The sequence below is a fragment of the Lampris incognitus genome, chromosome 19, assembly GCF_029633865.1.
Source record: "Lampris incognitus isolate fLamInc1 chromosome 19, fLamInc1.hap2, whole genome shotgun sequence".
Classification (NCBI taxonomy): Eukaryota; Metazoa; Chordata; class Actinopteri; order Lampriformes; family Lampridae; genus Lampris; species Lampris incognitus.
The window spans coordinates 27,472,149-27,493,020 of NC_079229.1; the positions used below are offsets into that span (position 1 = coordinate 27,472,149).

At 46.6% G+C, this 20,872-nt stretch overlaps 1 protein-coding gene across 1 annotated transcript in view; it reads left to right on the plus strand.

Moving 5' to 3' along the window:
• Positions 1-20,872, plus strand: part of malrd1 (MAM and LDL receptor class A domain containing 1) — a 69,350-nt gene that overhangs the window by 19,746 nt on the left and 28,732 nt on the right. The window contains exons 13-20 of the mRNA XM_056299229.1: positions 238-394; positions 2,051-2,207; positions 2,336-2,446; positions 5,414-5,627; positions 5,708-5,955; positions 9,290-9,581; positions 17,764-18,009; positions 19,452-19,609. Of these exons, the coding sequence (XP_056155204.1) occupies positions 238-394; positions 2,051-2,207; positions 2,336-2,446; positions 5,414-5,627; positions 5,708-5,955; positions 9,290-9,581; positions 17,764-18,009; positions 19,452-19,609 (1,583 nt within the window). The remainder of the gene's footprint in view (positions 1-237; positions 395-2,050; positions 2,208-2,335; positions 2,447-5,413; positions 5,628-5,707; positions 5,956-9,289; positions 9,582-17,763; positions 18,010-19,451; positions 19,610-20,872) is intronic.

The following is a 20,872-nucleotide window of genomic DNA, read 5'->3' on the forward strand; positions in this document are numbered from 1 at the left end:
GTATGTTACAGTCTTGTACTCAGCTGGTCGAGGAAAATAATAATTTCTTCACTGTTCAAGGTCGAGTCTGAGTCATAGTGCAGGGAAAGTCTGAGTTGAAACCGAGACCTTGAAAATGCGTCCATACTCGAGTACTACAGCTTTGCTCTAAGGTCTCTCATATTTCTCACTGTCGCTCTCTCTCTTCCTCCCTCTGTTTCCTGCCGTCTTGTCTTTCCCTGCTTTTCCTGTTTCCAGCGAAGGAGTTCTGTGGGTTTGAGGCCGGCGACACATGTGGATGGGAGGGGGCCTTTGCCTCGCCCATCCCCATCCACGCATTTCGCTGGTTGCCTGACCAGGGGGAAACCATCCACGATGGAGAGCAGTACCACCGGCCGGTTAACGATCACACACTGTGAGGCCCGCCGGCATCATAACCCTTCACATTTTAGTTATGCAAATCACACTCTCGTCTAGAGTGAGTCATGATGACGGTAACTGAATAAGTGTCTGTTATGTGAGCCCAAACTGCCAGTATGTACTGAAAGGGTCAGGTGTACTGGGCAACAGATGCAACAAGCCTCATTCCCTATGAGGATGACATGGAAAAATGAGGTGCAAGTGAAACTGATAAGAAGGAAATTGTGTGTGTAAGGTTTGTGTATTATTTTTTTATCAACCGCTTCAGAAATACCAGTGGTATTTGTTTCGTACAGAATTTTCAGGATGGTATAACAGATCTAAGTCTTTCTGTGTCTGCCTAAATAGCTATTTTCACTTTATGAATCAAGTGTGAACGGTTAGACACTGCAGTTTGAGTGAGTGAGTGCCCAGCCGTAACCAGTAGACTGTGACCCGTCTTCAGACTTGATTGTTCTTATCTGTGTTTTATTGAGTGGTCGGCGAGAGCAGAAAATAGCTGTGCCCTTTGACCACTCCATTTTTGTAATATCCCCCTTTAGCCATTGGGATGGAGTGCCGATGTAATCTCATCTCATAGCTCCTCCATCTGCCTCCACCTCTCCTCTGCACCCACTCCTCTTGCAGTCTTTGCTTGCGCCCGATCGATAAGCTGCAGCGGAAGAGTGAAGTAGATATGGCACTCTCTGCTTTCTACAGGCCCGGAGGAGCTGCTCCTCCTCCGGGAATTAAATTGGAAGGGAGTGAGGGGGGAGAAGAGGGGGAGGGACGGTGTTAGGAGAGCGTAAAGGGGACAGATTGGGCGAGCCAGGGGAGTTCCACACCGACTTGCCTCAAGTGGCCCCTGATGGCGCTTTCTTTTACCGGACAGCTCTGTGATGGACAGCACTGATGTGTCCTCTGGTGCCGAAAACAGAAACCCACAGTACAAGTAATCACAGTTTAAATTCATCCTGGAAAACCTGGAAATTTATATACTACTTTTCCAGTCATGGAAAATGTCTGGAAAATTATAAACTTCATCAAATGTTCTGGAAATGATTATTATTGAGGTCGTGGAAAATTATAAAATTTGGTTATAAAATAGTATTTTTACCTGGTGAGATGGCATATTTTTACTATAATTTTTAAGTGAGATTCCATATTAACTACTGAGATGACGCATCAGCACTTGACAAAATTAAAACTAACAATATTTTGGACTGACTACCTCATTATTGATAATGTGATGGCATTCTGGGGATGAAACCTGCTTTCATAAAATATTTACACACAAGAAAATTTTGAGAATCAACCACTGGCAATGTGGACATGATGACCAAGCAGGTAGAGACAATTATTGTTCATTTCCTTAAGCTAAAAAAGTCAAGTAAGTTTGGAAAATTGTATCACTTCACTATAATACAAGCTTTTAGACTGGGAACGACAACATTTAAGTTCTATGATGAATAAACGATAACCAAAATCCCAGAAATTATCTAGTATCATGTCATGATATCAATTTTATATCGATATAGCTCTAATGTAAAGTGTACGCCATTTGTAGTTAATGAGCTAAAAACATGCAAAAACACTGGTACATCCCTTTAAAAACTGTGAAACTAATTATGAACTGGTCGCCTGATTCTGCTTCCTGTCTGTCCCATCACAGAGGCAGCCCTGTGGGTTGGTACATGTGTGCTGACAGTTCAAATGGTGGCTACGGTCACACCACTGACCTCCAGACACCTGTCATCTCTTCCACTGGACCACAGTGCACCCTGGTCTTCTGGTACCACATGGGTGGATTCACTGTGGGGTCACTGCAAGTGAGAGAACCGTACATCCTCTGACATGCAACACCGCCACAACACCCTCATTTGACACTACATGTCATGGCCTTTGTCGGGCTCCAGTCACGTTCTTAATTTATTCACTGTTTCCATTCTACTTGCAGGTGTTGCTGAAGTATGGAAACCTCACTCATAAGGTTTGGTCCCAGACTGGTAATCAAGGCAACAAGTGGAGACGTGGGGAGGTGTACTTGGGGATATCCAAGAACTTCCAGGTCTGTCAATCATCTATAACCTGGGACGCACTTGCAGATATCTCTGAGGTGTAATAGCGACGAGTCTCAAAGCAAGAGAGTAATCCTCACCTAGTAGACCTTTCATCAATAATGCATCTAAGTCTTCAAATACCCGTGTTACCTCCGGCTTGGTCGAGCATCCCTACAGACACAGTTGTCTGTGTCTGTGGGTGGGAAGCCGGATGTGGGTATGTGTCCCGGTCGCCGCACTAGCACCTCCTCTGGTCGGTCGGGGCGCCTGTTCGGGGGAGAGGGGGAACTAGAGGGAATAGCATGATCCTCCCACGTGCTATGTCCCCCTGGTGAAACTCCACTGTCAGGTGAAAAGAAGCAGCTGGCGACTCCACATGTATCGGAGGAGGCATGTGGTAGTCTGCAGCCCTTCCCGGATCGGCAGAGGGGGTGGAGCAGCGACTGGGGCGGCTCGGAAGTGTGGGGTAATTGGCCAGATACAATTGGGGCGAAAAAGGGAACCCCCCCCCCCCAAAAAAAGTAATAATACATCTAAGTACTATTTTGTTCTCGTGTTGGATAAAATCCGTTCCTCCCCAAGACTTCCACAGCAGTCAAGACATCCTCAGATTTTGGGTGGTTATGTGTAATTATGATTTGTACTTCTAGTTCTTCCATACCCTTTAATTGTAGCTTGTGCCATTTGGTGAACACTGTCATCCATAGAGCCGTAAAACACCACAAATACACATTTTTAAAATACAGTCACGTAGTATTGTATAATGTGCTTTGTGATGAATTCAATCATGATTAAGAAGAAAGGATGATATTATAGTTCTGTGCACACAAAATTATATTCTACTGTGCAGAGAGTTATTATACTTTATCTAACCATCCTGTTTAATTCTATTTTAATAATAAAACATTTTCATGAGCATTGGCAATGTATCGCTGACAGACGTGTGGTGATTATCAGAGATCATCCAGGCCAAAAGAAAATCTGCATCGCATGAAAAACAAAGCAATTAAGGATTACTCGTTTATTGATGACATAATATTTTTTGAGAGAAAGCATAACAGATTTTGTTTTAGGGTGAAAGGCCCCATATAACATGACTCTTTTTTTCCACATAATTTTCGTGTTGTAGAAATAGGGGTCATCGTTTGTTGTTGAGTATAAAGGGACCGCAGCAGTGCTAGGATAGCCTTTGAGGAGACTGTGAACATCGGCATAATTGGCTTTGTTCCATTGAAGGAGGAGGTTGCAATGGAGGAAGCAGATTAACTGAATGGGCAAAGCAACAAGCAACGATTGATTAGTTGGTTTCAGTTCAGCCTAATGGGTCTGCGGTTGCTGGTGTGACTGCAACTGGAATCAAAATTCCCATCATAGTGGCTATATGCTGTATCTACTCACTGGTGTTATTCCAGGTCACAGCACAGAGACTGAGGTCTTGTGTCAGCATTACTGTCTTGATTGCAGTAGACCAGTTGTTCCAGTCCAAATACCATGCCCTTTACACATTTGTACTGATGTCCATTAACCTTTGTCAGCCCAGGCAGAGTCAGAGCAACCATTCTGATGGTACCATCAGCATCTCAAGGGCCCTTTCATTCCCATGTTCCAAAGAGTCCTTTTTCACAATGAGAGAGGCTGAGGGTGCCCTTTCCCCTTTCATTCTGAGCACCTCGCCAGTTGAGAGAGAAAGAGAGAGAGAGAGAGACTTCATAAGTCGAGTCCCTGCTAGGAGAGCGGCTATCAGTGGTGCTGTACTGATGCCTTGGGTCAGAAAATGAGATTATATCTTATATCAAACTCAAGTTGGTGTTTTATTAATTGCCAACTGAGTTTGCACATAGTAGGAATTTTACTTGAATTTGACCCGGTGACTCGACTCACATAAAAGACACAAGGAACATAACGCGGCATTCATAAAGTGCCGTAGGAAGACTCGGAATGTCCCCAAATATATATAGATGAACATTTAGCAATGTAATGATGTCTATGTCACTAGGAATACCATTATATCGTGCACATATACATATAGACAATTTTACGCGGCACTTCTGGTCCATTTCCGCATTTGGGCCACCCTATGCTTTTCTATTCCGGTGTAAGGAGTAGCTACCTAGTTACCACAGTTCAGGGAAAGAGTTTTCTTTGGTTGGCTTTTTGGCAATGAAATGATGGGAACAAACAAAGAGAATAAGATCCTACATAGTTGGCGGTGGTTTCTTCAAATTCAAAGCCTTCAACCACATCCGTGATTCGAAATCTGCTGTTGGTTTTCTGTGGAAGGAAAACAATGGAATTCAGGGACATCGCCGTTTTGTGGCAAGTCAATGGGCAACACACTCTCTATCCAACCACTCACTCAGGCGTTTCCGTGTATTAGTACAGCCACGCACCGCACAATGTGTCCCTGAACCATTTTTGGATTTTCTAATGTCCATTTTTAATGTTTAATGTTGTTGAAGATATCGCAGATCTAGGCTTGCATGTTTACATCCGGCTACGGATGTTTAGACCGGAAGAACAATGCGCCCACCCCGGCGCTCTAGGTAAGGGCAGGAAAACTCGTCTATAGACAGGCAGCATGGTGGCCCAGTGGTCAGCACTGTTGCCTCACAGCAAGGTCCTGAGTTCGAACCTCAGGCCATCCCAGGTCCTTTCTGTGTGGAGTTTGCATGTTCTCCCCGTGTCTGTGTGGGTTTCCTCCGGGTGCTCCGGTTTCCTCCCACCATCAAGAAGACATGCATGTTAAGGTTAATACTCCTGTCTGTGCCCCTGACCAAGGCAATGGAAAGAAGAACTGGAGTTGGTCCCCAGGCGCTGCACTGCAGCTGCCCACTGCCCCTATACCATAGGATGGGTTAAATGCAGCGGATGAATTTCATCGTATGCTTGCTTACAATGACAAATAAGGTGTCTTTCTTATCTTTCTTCAATAGCAGCAAAGAAACATTTCAAACAAGCCTCTGCCTCTTTTACAGGTGGTACTCAGGGCCAAGCGGGGCATCAGCTACATGGGCGATGTGGTGGTAGACGATCTCGTCTTCCAAAGTTGTGCCCCTCCACTGACCTCAGATCAGCCGTGTGGGCCCGAGGAGTACGCCTGCACCAACGGACACTGTATCCCCCAAGACAACTTGTGTGACTTCATCAACCACTGCGGGGACAACTCCGATGAGGATCCCTACATCTGCAGTGAGTTCCCCTCTCATTTTGAATATCACAGAATAGCTAAACAGCTGACGTCATTCTTCTCTCTTCTCTCTCTCTCTCAGAGGGTTTCAGTGGACGCTGTGACTTTGAGTTCGACCTCTGCTCCTGGCGCCAGTGTCGACAGGATAACTTTGATTGGCTGATCAAAGCAGGCAGCACGCCAACGGTCGGCACGGGGCCCTCGACCGACCACACCCTGAGAGACCCATCTGGTCACTACCTGTACCTGGAGAGCTCTTTCCCTCAGACCGCTGGAGATGCTGCTCGCATTATTGGACCCCTGCTGAGCTACAGGAGCAAGCAGTGCAAGGTCAGGACAAGGGTCAGAAAGCACAAGGGTTTCGGGGGGGTAATGAATTAGAGCAGTGGTTCTCAATCTTTTTGCCCCCAAACCCTTTGTCCAAGGAAATATTCCAGGCGACACAGGAGACATTATAACCTGTCTCCCTGTCATCATCACGACTCCATCTATACACCCCACAATGCATTTAGTCAAGCTTATTCTGTCGAACCCCCAGTGATTTAAAAACATTTGCCCTTTACTTGCAGTAATACTCAAATATTTACAAAGTGTTCATAGCAAGCCTTCTAGGAGAGTGACATCTACACCAACTAAAAAGGAAATACGGCGGTGTTTTGTGAGTGAAGTTTTCGATAATTTCCCATCATCGAACTACCCCTCTGACAGCTCCCTGAAGCCGGCTTTGGGGCCCCGGCCCCCCGTGTTGAGAACCACTGAATTAGAGAATAAAGTAGGATTGTTGGATCAATGCAGTGATTCCCAGTGGAAATCAATTAAGATTCGAGGTCGAGGAGGTTGTTTTCACTTCATTTACACTCAGCTTTGTAGATGGATTTAGGATTAAACTGATTCTCAGGGAGCTGAGTAAATATATTTGGATACTGGTGCCTTTGTGCCTTTATTTTTGCTGGGAAAGAATTAATCCTCTTCACCTAAAATTAGCTTAATCAGTAAATGATGCACTACTATATATATATATATATATATATATATATATATCAATAAAAAAGTGAAAAGAAAACTACAGGTGATATGTTCTTGTTAAAACAAATGAAAACAATCAAGATCAAAAATGAAAAAGAGAAAAAAACCTCCTTTATATTATTTTGAAAATGGATCTGGTGAATTTGAAAACTAATTAATTAGGTACAAAAGAGTAACAGTAAAGATGTGTATTTTCCTGGTTAGAATTTTTTATTTTGGACCCCCCCTCCCTTTTTCGCCCCAAATGTATCCGGCCAATTACCCCACTCTTCTGAGCCACCCCGGTCTCTGCTCCACCCCCTCTGCCGATCCGGGGAGGGCTGCAGACTACCACGTGCCTCCTCCGATACATGTGGGGTCATCAGCTGCTTCTTTTCACCTGACAGTGAGGAGTTTTGCCAGGGGGACGTAGCGCGTGGGAGGATCACGCTATTCCCCCCAGTTCCCCCTCCCCCCCGTACAGACACCCCAACCGACCAGAGGAGGCGCTAGTGCAGCAACCAGGACACAAAACCCACATCCGGCTTCCCACCCGCACACACGGCCAATTGTGTCTGTAGGGACACCCGACCAAGCCAGAGGTAACACAGGGCTTCGAACCGGCGATCCCTGTGTTGCTAGGCAACGGAATAGACTGCTACACTACCCGGATGCCCGGTCGTAATTTTTTTCAAAACAATCTCTGGCAAACTAGATTCGGTTTGATAGGTTTTTATTCTGTGCGTTAAGGGCTATAGATGCCGCTGAGGTGAGCTCTGAGGCCTCATTAATGTGAAACAGCACTGTACTGTGTGACCTCTGACCTGCCTCTCTGGGGTCATGACTGTATACATCTTCAGCAGCTGAAAGCCGGTCGCCCATGTTTGTTCCATGCCTTGAGAGTATTTCAAGTAATGACAGAGAAGTTGAGGCTGTGGCAGATGAGTTAAGGGACACACTATAACAGCGGCAACCTCTATCTGTATAGCTGATGTGTCTTCTTACAAAGTGTGGGTGTCTGTTTGTGTGTGTGTGTGTGGGGGGGGTGGATGTGAACGTTAATTTTAATTTGCACCTAAGGATACTGATGTGCTAAGCACATCTTCTGCAAACCAATTTGATAAATAAGTTGGGGCTGTGGCAGATCGTGTGTGTGTGGGTGGGGTGGGGGTGGGGGGGTTGCGTGCACCTCTTCTGCAAACCGTTTCGATAGATAGAGAGAGAGAGAGAGAGAGAGAGAGAGATAGATAGATAGATGGAGAGAGAAACAGACAGACAGACAGAGAGAGATAGCTAGAGAGAGAGAGATGCTTTATTGTCCTACCAGAGGATATTTGTTGCCACGGCCTGTACATCAAAATACAAGTTAATCATATCGAAATACAAGTTTACCTTCATAGTATATTTATAACTCCATACAGTTAGACAATGCTCACGCTGGTACTACTACATACTACATACAAATGTGACATTTAATGGCATGTGTACACACGTGGACAAAGACTATTACCAGGGTCATGTATGTCAGCAGTGTGGCCACTTCTCTCTTTCACAGTATCAGACATGTGCCAAATTTAAACATGTAAAATAACCTTAACAGCCAAGTAGGCAGATCTAGTGTGTGTGTGTCTGTCTGTCTGTCCATGTCTGTATTATGTCTTGTGCAGTAGCTTGACTGACTTGCGCAGTCTGTGCGCAGCGACTGTCTCACCACAACGCCAGACCTGTCAGTCAGTCACGCGACCGACCCTAAGATGGCAATTAAACGGCGGTGAGATTGGAGGACACGCGGAGAGAGGAGAGTGTACTCATGTGCACTCTCCCGTGAGGGAGGCTGTGGAGTTGGTTTTACCGCAGCAGCCCGTGAATATGCCTCAGCATCTGGTCCCGTCTGGAGAGAAGCCCCGTAGAACCTATTAGTGGTTTGGGCGAGGCACGCTTTGTAAAAATAAAAAAAACCTTTACAGATACGAGGAGCGAAAGGAGGAGGATGTTGACATTCAAACTTAATTAGCTGTACAAAGTACTTGCTTTTGGTTTCTCTATCTGCTCCGCAGTAAGGAATAATGGTTGTCTGTGATGTGAAAGAACACTGGCAATAAAATGTAGTGGAAAGTAGTCTGACTTCCCAAGAATAAAGAAGATCTCCGAGCAGGTTCAAAATGACTTATGAATTAAATAATGATTATAATGAATTATAAACAGCAGTCATACTGAACACTGTAGAGAAGCAATGCCATAACCTTTCAGTTTTTCTGCATTGTGGTCCAAATAGACAGCAGTGAAAATCATAATTAGTTGTTCCACAGAAACCAGTAGGCCCGATCAACACATTCCTAGTATTGCCAGATTCAGCAATATGAGAAAGGATTATTCTGTCAAGGTGTTTAGGAGACAAGGGAATAACAAACCTTGTAGTAGCTAAAAACTAGATGTTGTAGGCGTTTACATTCACCTACTGTCTTACCACGGCGTTTGCTGACGATGCAAACTGTAAAAGCATGGCCAGAAATGTAAATAAAGCTGAATCATCTATCATTATCAACGTCATCTTCAGGTGTACACCTGAAAACTGCATACACCTGAGCCCAAGGAGCTACACCTGCAAAGAACTAGTCACCGTTTTTCACGGATTAACATCTCTTTTTTTTTTTTTTAGATTCGGTTCTATCTGCACATGTCCGGAGACGGCATCGGTACACTCAACGTCTTCCAGAGGAGCACAACAAACCTCCACCTCCTCCTGAACCTGACAGGAGACCAGGGCAACTACTGGCAGATGAGGGAGATCCACCTGACCTCTCCCAGCGACTTCCGCATCGTGTTCGAGGGCAAGGTGGGCCGGAGTCCCAAGGGTGACATCTGCCTTGATGACATAACCTTCTCCCCGGGGTGTCTGCTCGCTGCATCGGGCGCAACAGTGGACAACACTCCTCCACCACCTTCCACAGGTTTGCTCTCTCCTCCTCCTTCTCTCATTCATTGGTTTTTATAGTCCCGCTCGGACTTGCATCACCAAGTCCAAGTGGGTGGGTGAGCAGCACTCCCATCAATAATCTCATAGATATTTTGATGTATTGGCAGCATGGTGACACAGTGGTTTGTGCAGTCACCTCACAGCAAAGAAGGTCCTGGGTTCGAGCTCCGGGGTAGTGCAAGCTTAGAGGTCGTCCCGGGTCATCTTCTATGTGGGGTTTGCATGTTCTAACCGTGTCTGCGTGGGTTTCCTCCGGGTGCTCCGGTTTTCTCCCACAGTCCAAAGACATGTAGGTCAGGTGAATCGGCCGTACTAAATTGTCCCTAGGTGTGAATGTGTGTGTGTGTGTGTGTGTGTGTGTGTGTGTGTGTGTGTGTGTGTGTGTGTGTGTGTGTGTGTGTGTGTGTGTGTGTGTGTGTGTCAGCCCTGTGATGGCCTGGTGGCCTGTCCAGGGTGTCTCCCCGCCTGCCGCCCAGTAGGCTCCAACATCCCCGTGACCCTGAGAGCAGAATAAGCAGTTTGGATAATGGATGGATGGATGGCTGGATATTTTGCACGATCCAATCAAATCACATCCCTCCCTACTTTTTGTCCCCCCGTAATATCACATTTCACTTTTAAATGCATCGCATTACAGAGGCGAGATAGGCTCTGAATACCATTTCATGTTTTCTTTAAGGGAAAGGTGACAAAAAAAAACAAAACCCAGTGAACCACAGAGGGGGAAATGCTGTCGTTTACATTCCAGGGCTCGTTTCGTTTTGTCTGACTTTTTGAGGCCACGGCTCTAGACGGTTTGAGTCATGGTCTGTCTAAACCCCATCCACAGTGAGCCCCGGCACTGCCTGCAAACCCAGTCCAAAGGAACTATTCAAACTCTTATAAGTTCCCCTTACATCTTTTACATTCTTTACGAGGAAAGCCATGAGGGCAGATAGAAACCAACAATGAGCTGATTTATTGCCATTGTCACTGACACTGTAATTGCCCCCATCAAATTTATAGTCTTCCTTTTGTATTGGATCCCGAGCACAGGGAAGGCTGTCTAGATTAGTTGTGCTCAGACAGGTTGGGGCGAACTTTGTGTTCGGCCGCCTACAAGAGGCACCCTGGTGTTGTGGTCCTGCCCCGAGCTGAACTGGAGATTTCTGTTCAATATTCGTTATGTTACTCTGGCTATTTAGGTCTCTCTCGCTCTCTCTCTCTTTTTCTCTGTCTCTCTGTCTGTCTCTCTCTCAGTCTCTGTGTCTGTCTCTGTGTCTGTCTCTCTCTCTGTCTCTCTCTCTGTCTCTCTCTCTGTCTCTCTGTCTGTCTCTCTCTCAGTCTCTGTGTCTGTCTCTCTCCAGTCTGTCTTGTCATCTGCCTGTTGGTTTGTGGTTTTCTCTACATCTCTCTCTCTCTCTCTCTCTCTCTCTCTCTCTCTCTCTCTCTCTCTCTCTCTCTGTCTCTCTCTCTCTCTCTCTCTCTATATATATATATATATATATATATATATATATATATATATATATATATACATATACGTACATACACACACACATATAATTCAACTCCATTTACCTCAATTCAGTAAGTTTTATTGGCACACAATATGGATTTATATGGTAACTGCTGATTGAAAATAAAAAAGTAGAATACATGTACTTATTGGATAGCATGGTGGTACAGTGGTTAGCGCTGTTGCCTCACAGCAAGAAGGTCCTGGGTTCGAACCCCGGGGTTGTCCAACTTTGTGGGTCATCCCAGGTCGTCCTCTGCGTGGAGTTTGCATGTTCTCCCCGTGTCTGCGGTGGGTTTTCTCCAGGTGCTCCAGTTTCCCCCACCATCAAAAAGACATGCATGTTAGGGTTAATACTCCTGTCTGTGCCCCTGACCGAGGCATGGCAAGATAAACTGGAGTTGGTCCCCGGGCGCTGCACAGCGGCTGCCCACTGCTCCTAGCTACACAGCTAGGATGGGTTAAATGCAGAGGGTTATTTCCCCACGGGGATCAATAAAGTATCTCAAATCTGAAATTATTAGACAACTGTGATTACAGCATTTAATGTTTTTACCTTTATCACACTCTTCATCACCGTCTTCTGTCTGTCTGTCATCTGTGCGTCTCTCTTTTTGTCTTGCTCCCTCTCCATGTGTCTGTATGAGGCTTGCAGTGCGTTGCTACAGTATTTGGCAGTCACCAGAGAGCTCTTAAGTAGTCCCATCACACTGACATCTAATGTGAGTCTGAATGGCTCCTAATGACCCTCCGCATCTCGCCAACGACGTCGGCTCTTATTCTTTTGCTGTGCTTTCTGTATTGACTGAAACCTGACTGAGAATTTGTAGGCCTGACAGGAATGGTGCTGATTAGTCTGGCTCTGCTAGGTGTCCATTGAAACATCAAGCAGTATACATTTTTTTATATAGATCTAAATATCCATCCATCCATTATCCAAACCGCGTATCCTGCTCTCAGGGTCGCAGGGATGCTAGAGTCTATTCAAGCAGTCATTGGGCGGCAGGCAGGAAGACATCCTGGACAAGCCGCCAGGCCATCACAAGGCCCACACACACACACACACACACACACACACACACACACACACACATTCATACCTAGAGACAATTTAGTATGGCCAATTCACCTGACCTGCATGTGTTTGGACTGTGGGAGGAAATGGGAGTCCACAAAGGAAACCCACGCAGACACATGGAGAACATGCAGACTCCACACAGAGGATGACCCACCAAGGTTGGACTGCCCCAGGGCTCGAACCCAGGATCTTCTTGCTGTGTGGCAACTGGGCTAACCACTGCGCCGCCGTGCTGCAGATCTAAATATAAAGAAAAAAAAACGTATGCGTGCCAACAAATGATCCTTTCAGAAACTCCTGTACTTGTACAGAAGTACATTTTTAAATACTATATTTTGGGCAGAGGTGCGGTGGCGCAGTGGTTAGCGCAGTCGCCCCACAGCAAGAAGGTCCTGGGTTCGAGCCCCAGGGTAGTCCAACCTTGGGGGTCGTCCCGGGTCGTCCTCTGTGTGGAGTTTGCATGTTCTCCCTGTGTCTTCGTGGATTTCCTCTGGGTGCTCCAGTTTCCTCCCACAGTCCAAAGACATGCAGGTCAGGTGAATCGGCCGTATTAAATTGTCCCTAGGTGTGAATGTCGGCCCTGTGATGGACTGGTGGCCTGTCCAGGGTGTCTCCCCGCCTGCCACCCAATGAAGGCTGGGACAGGCTCCAGCATCCCCGCAACCCTGAGGGCAGGATAAGCGGCATGGATAATGGATGGATGATCACTGATATTTCAAACAGTCAATAAACAGATTCCTGATGAAACGATGATTTCCCTGCCCTTAGAAGGACTCTGTTGGATAGAGAACTACTAGCTAAAGAAATAACACAGCGGTGAAAATAAAATGGAAGAAAGATAAGAAGATTTGTCCAACGAGGGAGAGAATCATTTTGAGAGTGAAGGAGAGTCAAATCAACTGAAGGAGGCAAGTCTTGGAGATGGCGATATTATTGAGGTGGAGTGGAGCGTATTCGAAATATTTCATGAGGATGGATATTGATGCTGCTGTCCTGTCTTAAATGGGAAGGTCATTCTGCTGTTGGAGAGCCAGGAGGGGGAAGAGTCGTGATTGGTTGGAGCGGTTGGGGGGCCCGCCCTTACACCCTCTTTACCGTCTGCAGAGTCTGCAGCAAGTGCTTTGCAGTAACTCTGGTGTAATTATATACTGAAGCTCCTCCAGGGCATTCTCCTCATTCCACTGCCTCACACCATAATATACGATAGGGCTCTGAAATGAATACATACTACACACACACACACACACACACACACTGCACAGACTCTTGTATGTTTTTTGCCTCTGGCTGAGTATTTAGTCTTGGCTTTAATAGGCCTTTGCAGACCAATATCTGCAAACAATCATATATTAATGGGATGGGCTGTCATCGTTGGGATGTCTTTGGCTCAAGGCTTTTTTATTTGCATCCCACAGTGTCTGTGTTGTTTATTTTCCTTGGGTTTTGTTGTTGTTGTTTTTTGCAGGGTTTTCAAACAGCGGGAGTCAGCCCAGATAAACTTCTTCTTTGTCCTCCTCTTATCATCGGCAGACCCTGATATCATTTCTCCGTTGTCGTCTAGATTTCTGTGGCGACGAATTTCAGTGTCTCTGATAAAAAGGAAGATTCTCCACATGGGGTTGACTTATCTGACTGCAGAGCATGGCTCGTTGATGCTATCTCTGTCTGCTAGGTGGGCAGGGAGCGGAGCGGAGCGAGGAATCAGTCGAGCTATATTTTACTCATCATGGAGAAGTGATTAAAATGGAGAAGAGGGGAAGCCAGGCTGACCTCGGTAAATGGAGCAGTTTGGATTGATTGATCTCTGAGATAGTTGTGAGGGCACTGTACAGGGAGTCAAACGTCTCCGAAGGGGCTGCCGACACGTCAGCAGAGAAATAACACGATTCTAGTTTATCGAGGACGCAGTGGGAACGTTTGACCGACTTGTTCCGTTTAACGTCTGACTTTAGACTGCAGATGCAGAATATGCAGAGGAAATCCCTCACCAATGGATCGAGCCCCCCCCCCCCCCCCAACAAAACTAAACCCATGAAGCTTGTGTTTGTTGTGATCTTGAGTGCTGGCCTTGCACCAGAATACCAAGGGGTTGGTGACGCAGGGGGTTGACTGTAAAGGGAGAGGTCCCACAACACACATGTCGTTATTGTTAAAACTAAACAAATTGGGCGTCCGGGGAGCGTAGCGGTCTATTCTGTTGCCTACCAACATGGAGATCACCGATTCGAATCCCCGTGTTACCTCCGGCTTGGTCGGGCGTCCCTGCTGACACAATTGGCCGTGTCTGCGGGTGGGAAGCCGGATGTGGGTATGTGTCCTGGTCGCTACACTAGTGCCTCCTCTGGTCGGTCGGGGTGCCTCTTCAGGGGGGAGGGGGAACTGGGGGGGGGGGGGATAGCGTGATCCTCCCACGTGCTACCTCCCCCTGGCGAAACTCCCCATTGTCAGGTATCACCAGGGGGACGTAGCACATGCGAGGTTCATGCTATTCCCCCTAGTTCCCCCTTCCCCCCCCCCGAACATGCGCCCTGACTAACCAGAGGAGGCGCTAGTGCAGCGACCAGGACACATACCCATACCCGGCTTCCCACCCGCAGACACGGCCAATTGTGTCTGTAGGGACTGTATTCCCCCCAGTACTCCCTTCCCCCCGAACAGGCTGGCGACGCCACATGTATCAGAGGAGGCATGTGGTAGTCTGCAGCCCTCCCCGAATCGACAGAGGGGGTGGAGCAGCGACCGGGACGGCTCAGAGGAGTGGGGTAGTTGGCCGAGTACAGTTGGGGAGAAAAAAAAGAAAAAAAAAACCTAGACAAACTTCATTGGAAATCCGTGCTGTAGCTTTCAAATAAAATCGGCTCATTACAACCGCACAACACAGATACTCAGATACTTTGCATACTGCAAGCGAAAATTCACATGTAACAGCAAACTGCCATTAACCAGGTTGGACTACCAAGCCATTTACGTGCAAATTCAAACAGAAACAAATGAAAACAAAAAGGGTCAGGAGTTACAGCTGTCTTTTCTTCATCACAGCCCCCACATTAGATTTCAGACGCTGCGTCTTCACGTCGACAGAAGCAGTTACTTCACGGACGTGTTAGGTGAATATGCTGTCGTGTTGTGGTAGTGGGGTGGAGTGCCTGGCCATCAAATGGCTGGTCAGTGCCACCCGCTTCGACCACCTAGGGCGCTCATGTTCGGCCCAAGCCCCGCTCCAGTGACTCCGCCGCATGAAGGATGCCAACACGCAGATCAGCCATTGTATCTGGCCTTACAGCCGTTTAAGTCCAAGGTGGTCCATAGGCTGGGGATGCATGGTCGTGGCTGATTTCCTATATCACTCGGGGGGGGGGGGGGGTGTTGGCTGTCGGTCATATATGGCCCCGGTAAGTTTGGCGGTGGGGGTAGTGGGGTGTGGTTTAGCCTCGGCTGCAAGTGGAGAGAGAGGGGGTCGCAGGAGAGCAGAGGCTCATTAGTGAACAGCCTTAGGTGTGTCAGTCTAGCAAACTGCCCTTTATATTCTACAATGGAGCTGGGTCCTGGACTGGCATGCTGACTGACAAACATGAGCGAGAGAGAGAGAGAGACTTCGCTGTGGAGCAGAGAAAGAGAGAATAACGGCTGTAGCACCTGAGTGCACCGGCCCGTGTGAGTGCAGAACTCTATATAGAGACATAGTAAATAAAAACTCTGTGTTCTGCCTAAACCGTGTCTGTCCTCCATCCTGAACCCCTCCACTGGCAGCAACCCCACCGCAGCTATGATATATGCTGTCACTAAATTCATCACCTGTTTTCATGGAGACAATGAAGTGTTTTGGAGGGAGCGAGGGAAATGGGGGAAAAAACACTAAATAGAAAAAAAAACCCAGCTGGCTCTTGTCTGGAGTAGACAATAGTGTACAAAATTAACTTGAAGTGTGGGATTCTTGCTAATGGGTGCCAGAGTTGCAGGTGAGCCAAAGCAGATAGGTACCACTAATATTGTAGTACTCGAGTAGGGACATGGTCTCGAGTGTGTGTTTAGCATAATGACAGCATAATGAATAATCCGACTTGACTTGGACTGGTGATAATTTTTCAACGCTGGTCGAGTACAAGACTTTTTTTTTTTTGTACATCTGTAGAATGCTGTGCATTAGCTTGGCATGGCTACCTGGAGATAGAGGGATGGTGGCATATTGCCTTCCCATGTGGCTTTGTTGGGGAAGATCGCTTCCAGTCCTGTGCACCTGAAGAGGAACAAAGGATTGGTGGGTGGGTGTGTGGGGAGGAGGTGTGGACTTATCCCCCTTTCTCCCTTTTAATTACAGGGACCACCCCTCTTCATCACGCCTCATCTCCCTTTCTAACACTCCCCAAAGCCGAGCCCTGACCGCGATGGAATGCCCGGCGCTGAGAGAAACGGGTTGGAGCCCGCTCCGGCTCTGTCACCCTCCTTATTGCACAAAGGCTTAGGCTTACTTTGTCCCCCTCACTCCTTTTGTCTCCCTAAGCCCCTGAAAGAGACACTGATGCCACATTCAGATGGGCTTTTGCTCACATGAGTTGACTTTTTATGCTCTTGGGTTAATGCTGAACCCTTGCTGTGTTGTCATTTCTGAACCACATAGGGGGTTGTTTTAGATGTTCACCAGTCTTCTTCCTGAAATGTTACACATAATCTTACTCTGATCAGCACAAACTAGCCCTGTTCTCAAAAGTCTTTTTGAATACGTCTTTACATTGATACATTGTTTTTCATATATCTCTTTTTAGTACAATGTATCATTATGATTCACATTGCACCAAACAGTCATATTCCCCCCCCCCCTTTTCTCCCCAGTTGTATCTGGCCAATTACCCCACTCTTCCGAGCCGCCTCGGTTGCTGCTCCACCCCCTCTGCCGATCCGGGGGGGGGGGGGCTGCGGACTACCACATGACTCCTCCAATACATGTGGAGTCGCCAGCCGCTTCTTTTCACCTGACAGTGAGGAGTTTCACCAGGGGAACGTAGTGTGTGTGAGGATCACACTATTCCCCCCAGTTCCCCCTTCCCCCCGGACAGGCGCCCTGACTGACCAGAGGAGGCGCTAGTGCAGCGACCAGGACATATACCCACATCTGGCTCCCAACCGCAGACACGGCCAATTGTGTCTGTAGGAACGCCCGATCAAGCCGGAGGTAACACAAGGATTCGAACCAGCGATCCCCGCGTTGGTAGGCAACGGAATAGACCGCCACGCTACCCGGACACCCACTGAGCTTTGATTTCTGGGTCTCTTTCGAGTCTCTTTGAATGCTGCTACTAATATGTGCCAGTGTCAGGCTCTGAGAATGTCTCTCCACCTTCCCTGCACTTGATGGAAAACTCTTTCATGTGCATACTGGATCGTGTAGGCAGTCGGTACAACAGCAGCAGGTTGACCCATGGAGACCTGAGAGTGTGTTCTCTGCACAAGAATGTGTGTTTCAATGCATATACGTATGCATGTAAGGCCAACTGGATGAGTGTTTGTGTGTGTGTGTGTGTGTGTGTGTGTGTGTGTGTGTGTGTGTGTGTGTGTGTGCGTGTGCGCACGCGTTATTTCCAGGCTCCTGTCCTTTGGGCTCCCTGCAGTGTGACAATGGCCGGTGCTTTGCTTCCGAGCAGAGCTGCGACTTCACAGATGACTGTGGAGATGGCACTGATGAAAAGGACTGCGGCACATCCTGCTCCTTTGAGAACGGCCGCTGTGGGTGGAAGAGCTCCCCGGCCGATAACTTTGATTGGACGCTGGGTACGGGGTCTGTCCAAAGTATACGGCCTCCATTTGATCACACTTTGGAGAACGAGAATGGTATGCATAGGATATCAGATAACTTTCCGTCTTTTTATCCAGGGACTTGGAACACTAATGTAAAAGTTGTGTGATTTTTCTTGTGTTTTGTTCAGAGGAAGGAAAGGAAGGGCAATTAATATTCTATCTTTCCAATTATGATGATTGCATATGACTGAATAATGTGCAATATGATTATACTTGCTGCAATGTTTTTGAGAAGCAGTAGACCATAGGAAGTTGAAAAGACCCTCTCAGATTCCCTCAAAGTCCCGTCCAAATTAGAAACCATGTCTAATAGCCATAGTTGATCATTTCCTCTTTCACAGACCAGAATGCGAAACGATGACTGCTCGGACACATTTGGGCTAATTTGATGTTGCAAGCCAAGTTTGGCAAGTACATACTGTACTGTCTAGTCCTGTTTGGAACTAGCACACACACCTGGGTTCTAGTCCCATGTAAATTAATTGACAATTTCCTGAAAAACTCGTTTTGTGCTGTTTGCGGCACTTTTGGCTTGGGTTGGGCGAGGTTTCCTGATGAATTTAATCTAGTCTAATCCTAAAATCCTTGAAAACTTTACTGTTACCAGAGTGAAACATGTTGTTTGAAAATATTTATAATCAAGTATAAAATGTCACTTTTGTAAGATGCATCAGTCACTGTGGCTGCTCCTGTTCCTCTATGCCTCTTTACTGTGTGCCGGGAAAACAGTACCTCGAGCTGACGTGTTCCTTATCACAATGGACATCAGGATGGACGAAATGAACACATTTCCTTTGAAAAAGAAGCAAAGGGAATAAAATCCTCTAAGGAGAAGAACACGTTTGGTGTTCGTCAATGGATCCAGAAAAGGAGGAGTCTAGAAGAACAAGAGTGTCCATATTGACAGATGCATTGAAAAATAGACTTCAACAAGCCACACAAAAGTGAAATTTATACTTTTTTAAAAGTATTTAAAATATTGTTTTTTTTCCTCACGTAACAGAAAAAGGGTTCAAGGATTTCAGAAAGACTATCAGGTTGGTAAATGTCAGCAGAGTAACCTTGCCCAACCCAAGGCAAAAGTGCCGCAAGCGGTGCAAAACAAGTTTTCCCGGTCACTGTTTATACTTTCCAGAGGACTGTGTACTGTCCTATATTGACCTTTAACTTGGACTTGAGAGAGAAACCTTGAGAACTTTTTGATAATCATTTATGTCCGATGGCTGTGTGGCACTGGAGGATGTGTCAGTGACCCCCAAGATTACATAGTGACCCCACTGCCCCACAGTCCTTGCCACAGCCTCACTGTAAGTTGTCACCTGCAGCGAGGGCCTCCTTTGAAGAGGAAGCTATCAGTTTCTTCATTCCCCCCTCTGCTTCTCTACCCTCTCTCGGTCACTGTTCCTGTCCTCTATCCCCTTTCTGCTTCCCTCTTTCCTTTCCGTCCTCGCTCATTCGTTCTCTCCGTGTTGCAGGTCATTTTGTCTATCTCCAGGCTGCACCAGTGGGACTGAAAGGTGATAAAGCTCACATCAGGAGCTCTGTGTGGAAAGAGTCGAGCGCCATCTGCAAACTCTCCTTCTGGTACTACATTTCCCATAAGGCCACAGGAACCATCCGTTTACTAATTAAGGTAACTCATCTGTCATTCACGGCACGTTATTTAGCGTTAGCCTTAGGGGCAACTGTGTTTGGATGTAGTCATAACTAGGCTTGATGTATAAAAATAACGTCAGACAAAAAAAGGAAGATGAGCTCTCTGCAAATTAACTGTCCAGGATGATTACCGTGAGCGTGCTCGGTCAGTAATGAAGGCTGATTTGGTCTAATAATATAAACGCCCACAGTAATCAAGTCTGTTGTGTTGGCATGGTCCTGGTAATTTTCAGGGAGGAGACACTAGAAGTTAACCTCTGTAGCAAACTGCAAAGCATTTCCACCTTACCGTAGCAGCTTCTGTATTCAAGATATCCACTATAACATGCTATGTAAGTATTTATGATTGGGTTCTTACAACTTATTTTTTCTTAAAATAACCAAAAACATCGTCAGGTTATTATAGTGCTTGTTTCTGATGCAAATAGATTTGTTTTCGAGAGCTGCCTCGAAATTCGTTTCAATTTCTCGATACTAGTGGTGTGAGCGGCCCTCTTTTGCCATGTTTCAAGATATTAACCAGTATTTCTAGAACATTCCTGTTTAGCTGCATTGGAAGCAGGTGGAATCGTCACGCCTCATGGTCAGAATTTTACACTTAGAGCCATGTTCGAGTGATCACGTCTTCGGCACGGAGTTTTAGGTGTATAAGATGCCTGCAAAAAGGGCTGGGGAAAAGATAGCACGAGGGTCAAGATCCCTACTCAGTTTACCTTACAGTCTGGACACACTGATGCAGGATACCCACATGCAGCAGCACACCAGCCAGCTCTCAGGGGTGTTTGGTTCTTGACAGTCTAGTTAATGTTACTAGCTAAAAGTCCAGTTAGTCTAGCGGATGGTTGATTTCCAGAGATGAAGACTTCCATTTGCATTTTTCCCCAATTAAAATTCCACACCGCTTTCTCCCGTTTCCTCCTTGTGGGTTCTCTCAGTGTTATTCAGTTGTGTGGCTAAAGGTCAAGTTGCAGCAAATTCTTCAGCATGGATTCGGTCTTATTTGCATGCACGTTTGTGCTTGCGTATGTGTGTGTCTTTGCAGATTTGCACACGTGCAGCACACATTGTGAATACAATATGATGTAGCCACTTTACATGCATCAGCTTGTGTGCACAGCTCAGACCATTTTGTGTACTTTGCCAAACAGGTTAGCAAGGCATCATGTGAACTCTGCCAAGTCTTTTATTTCATTTGTAACAGAAATGGAAGATATATGTGGACAAAGGATGACAGTGATGC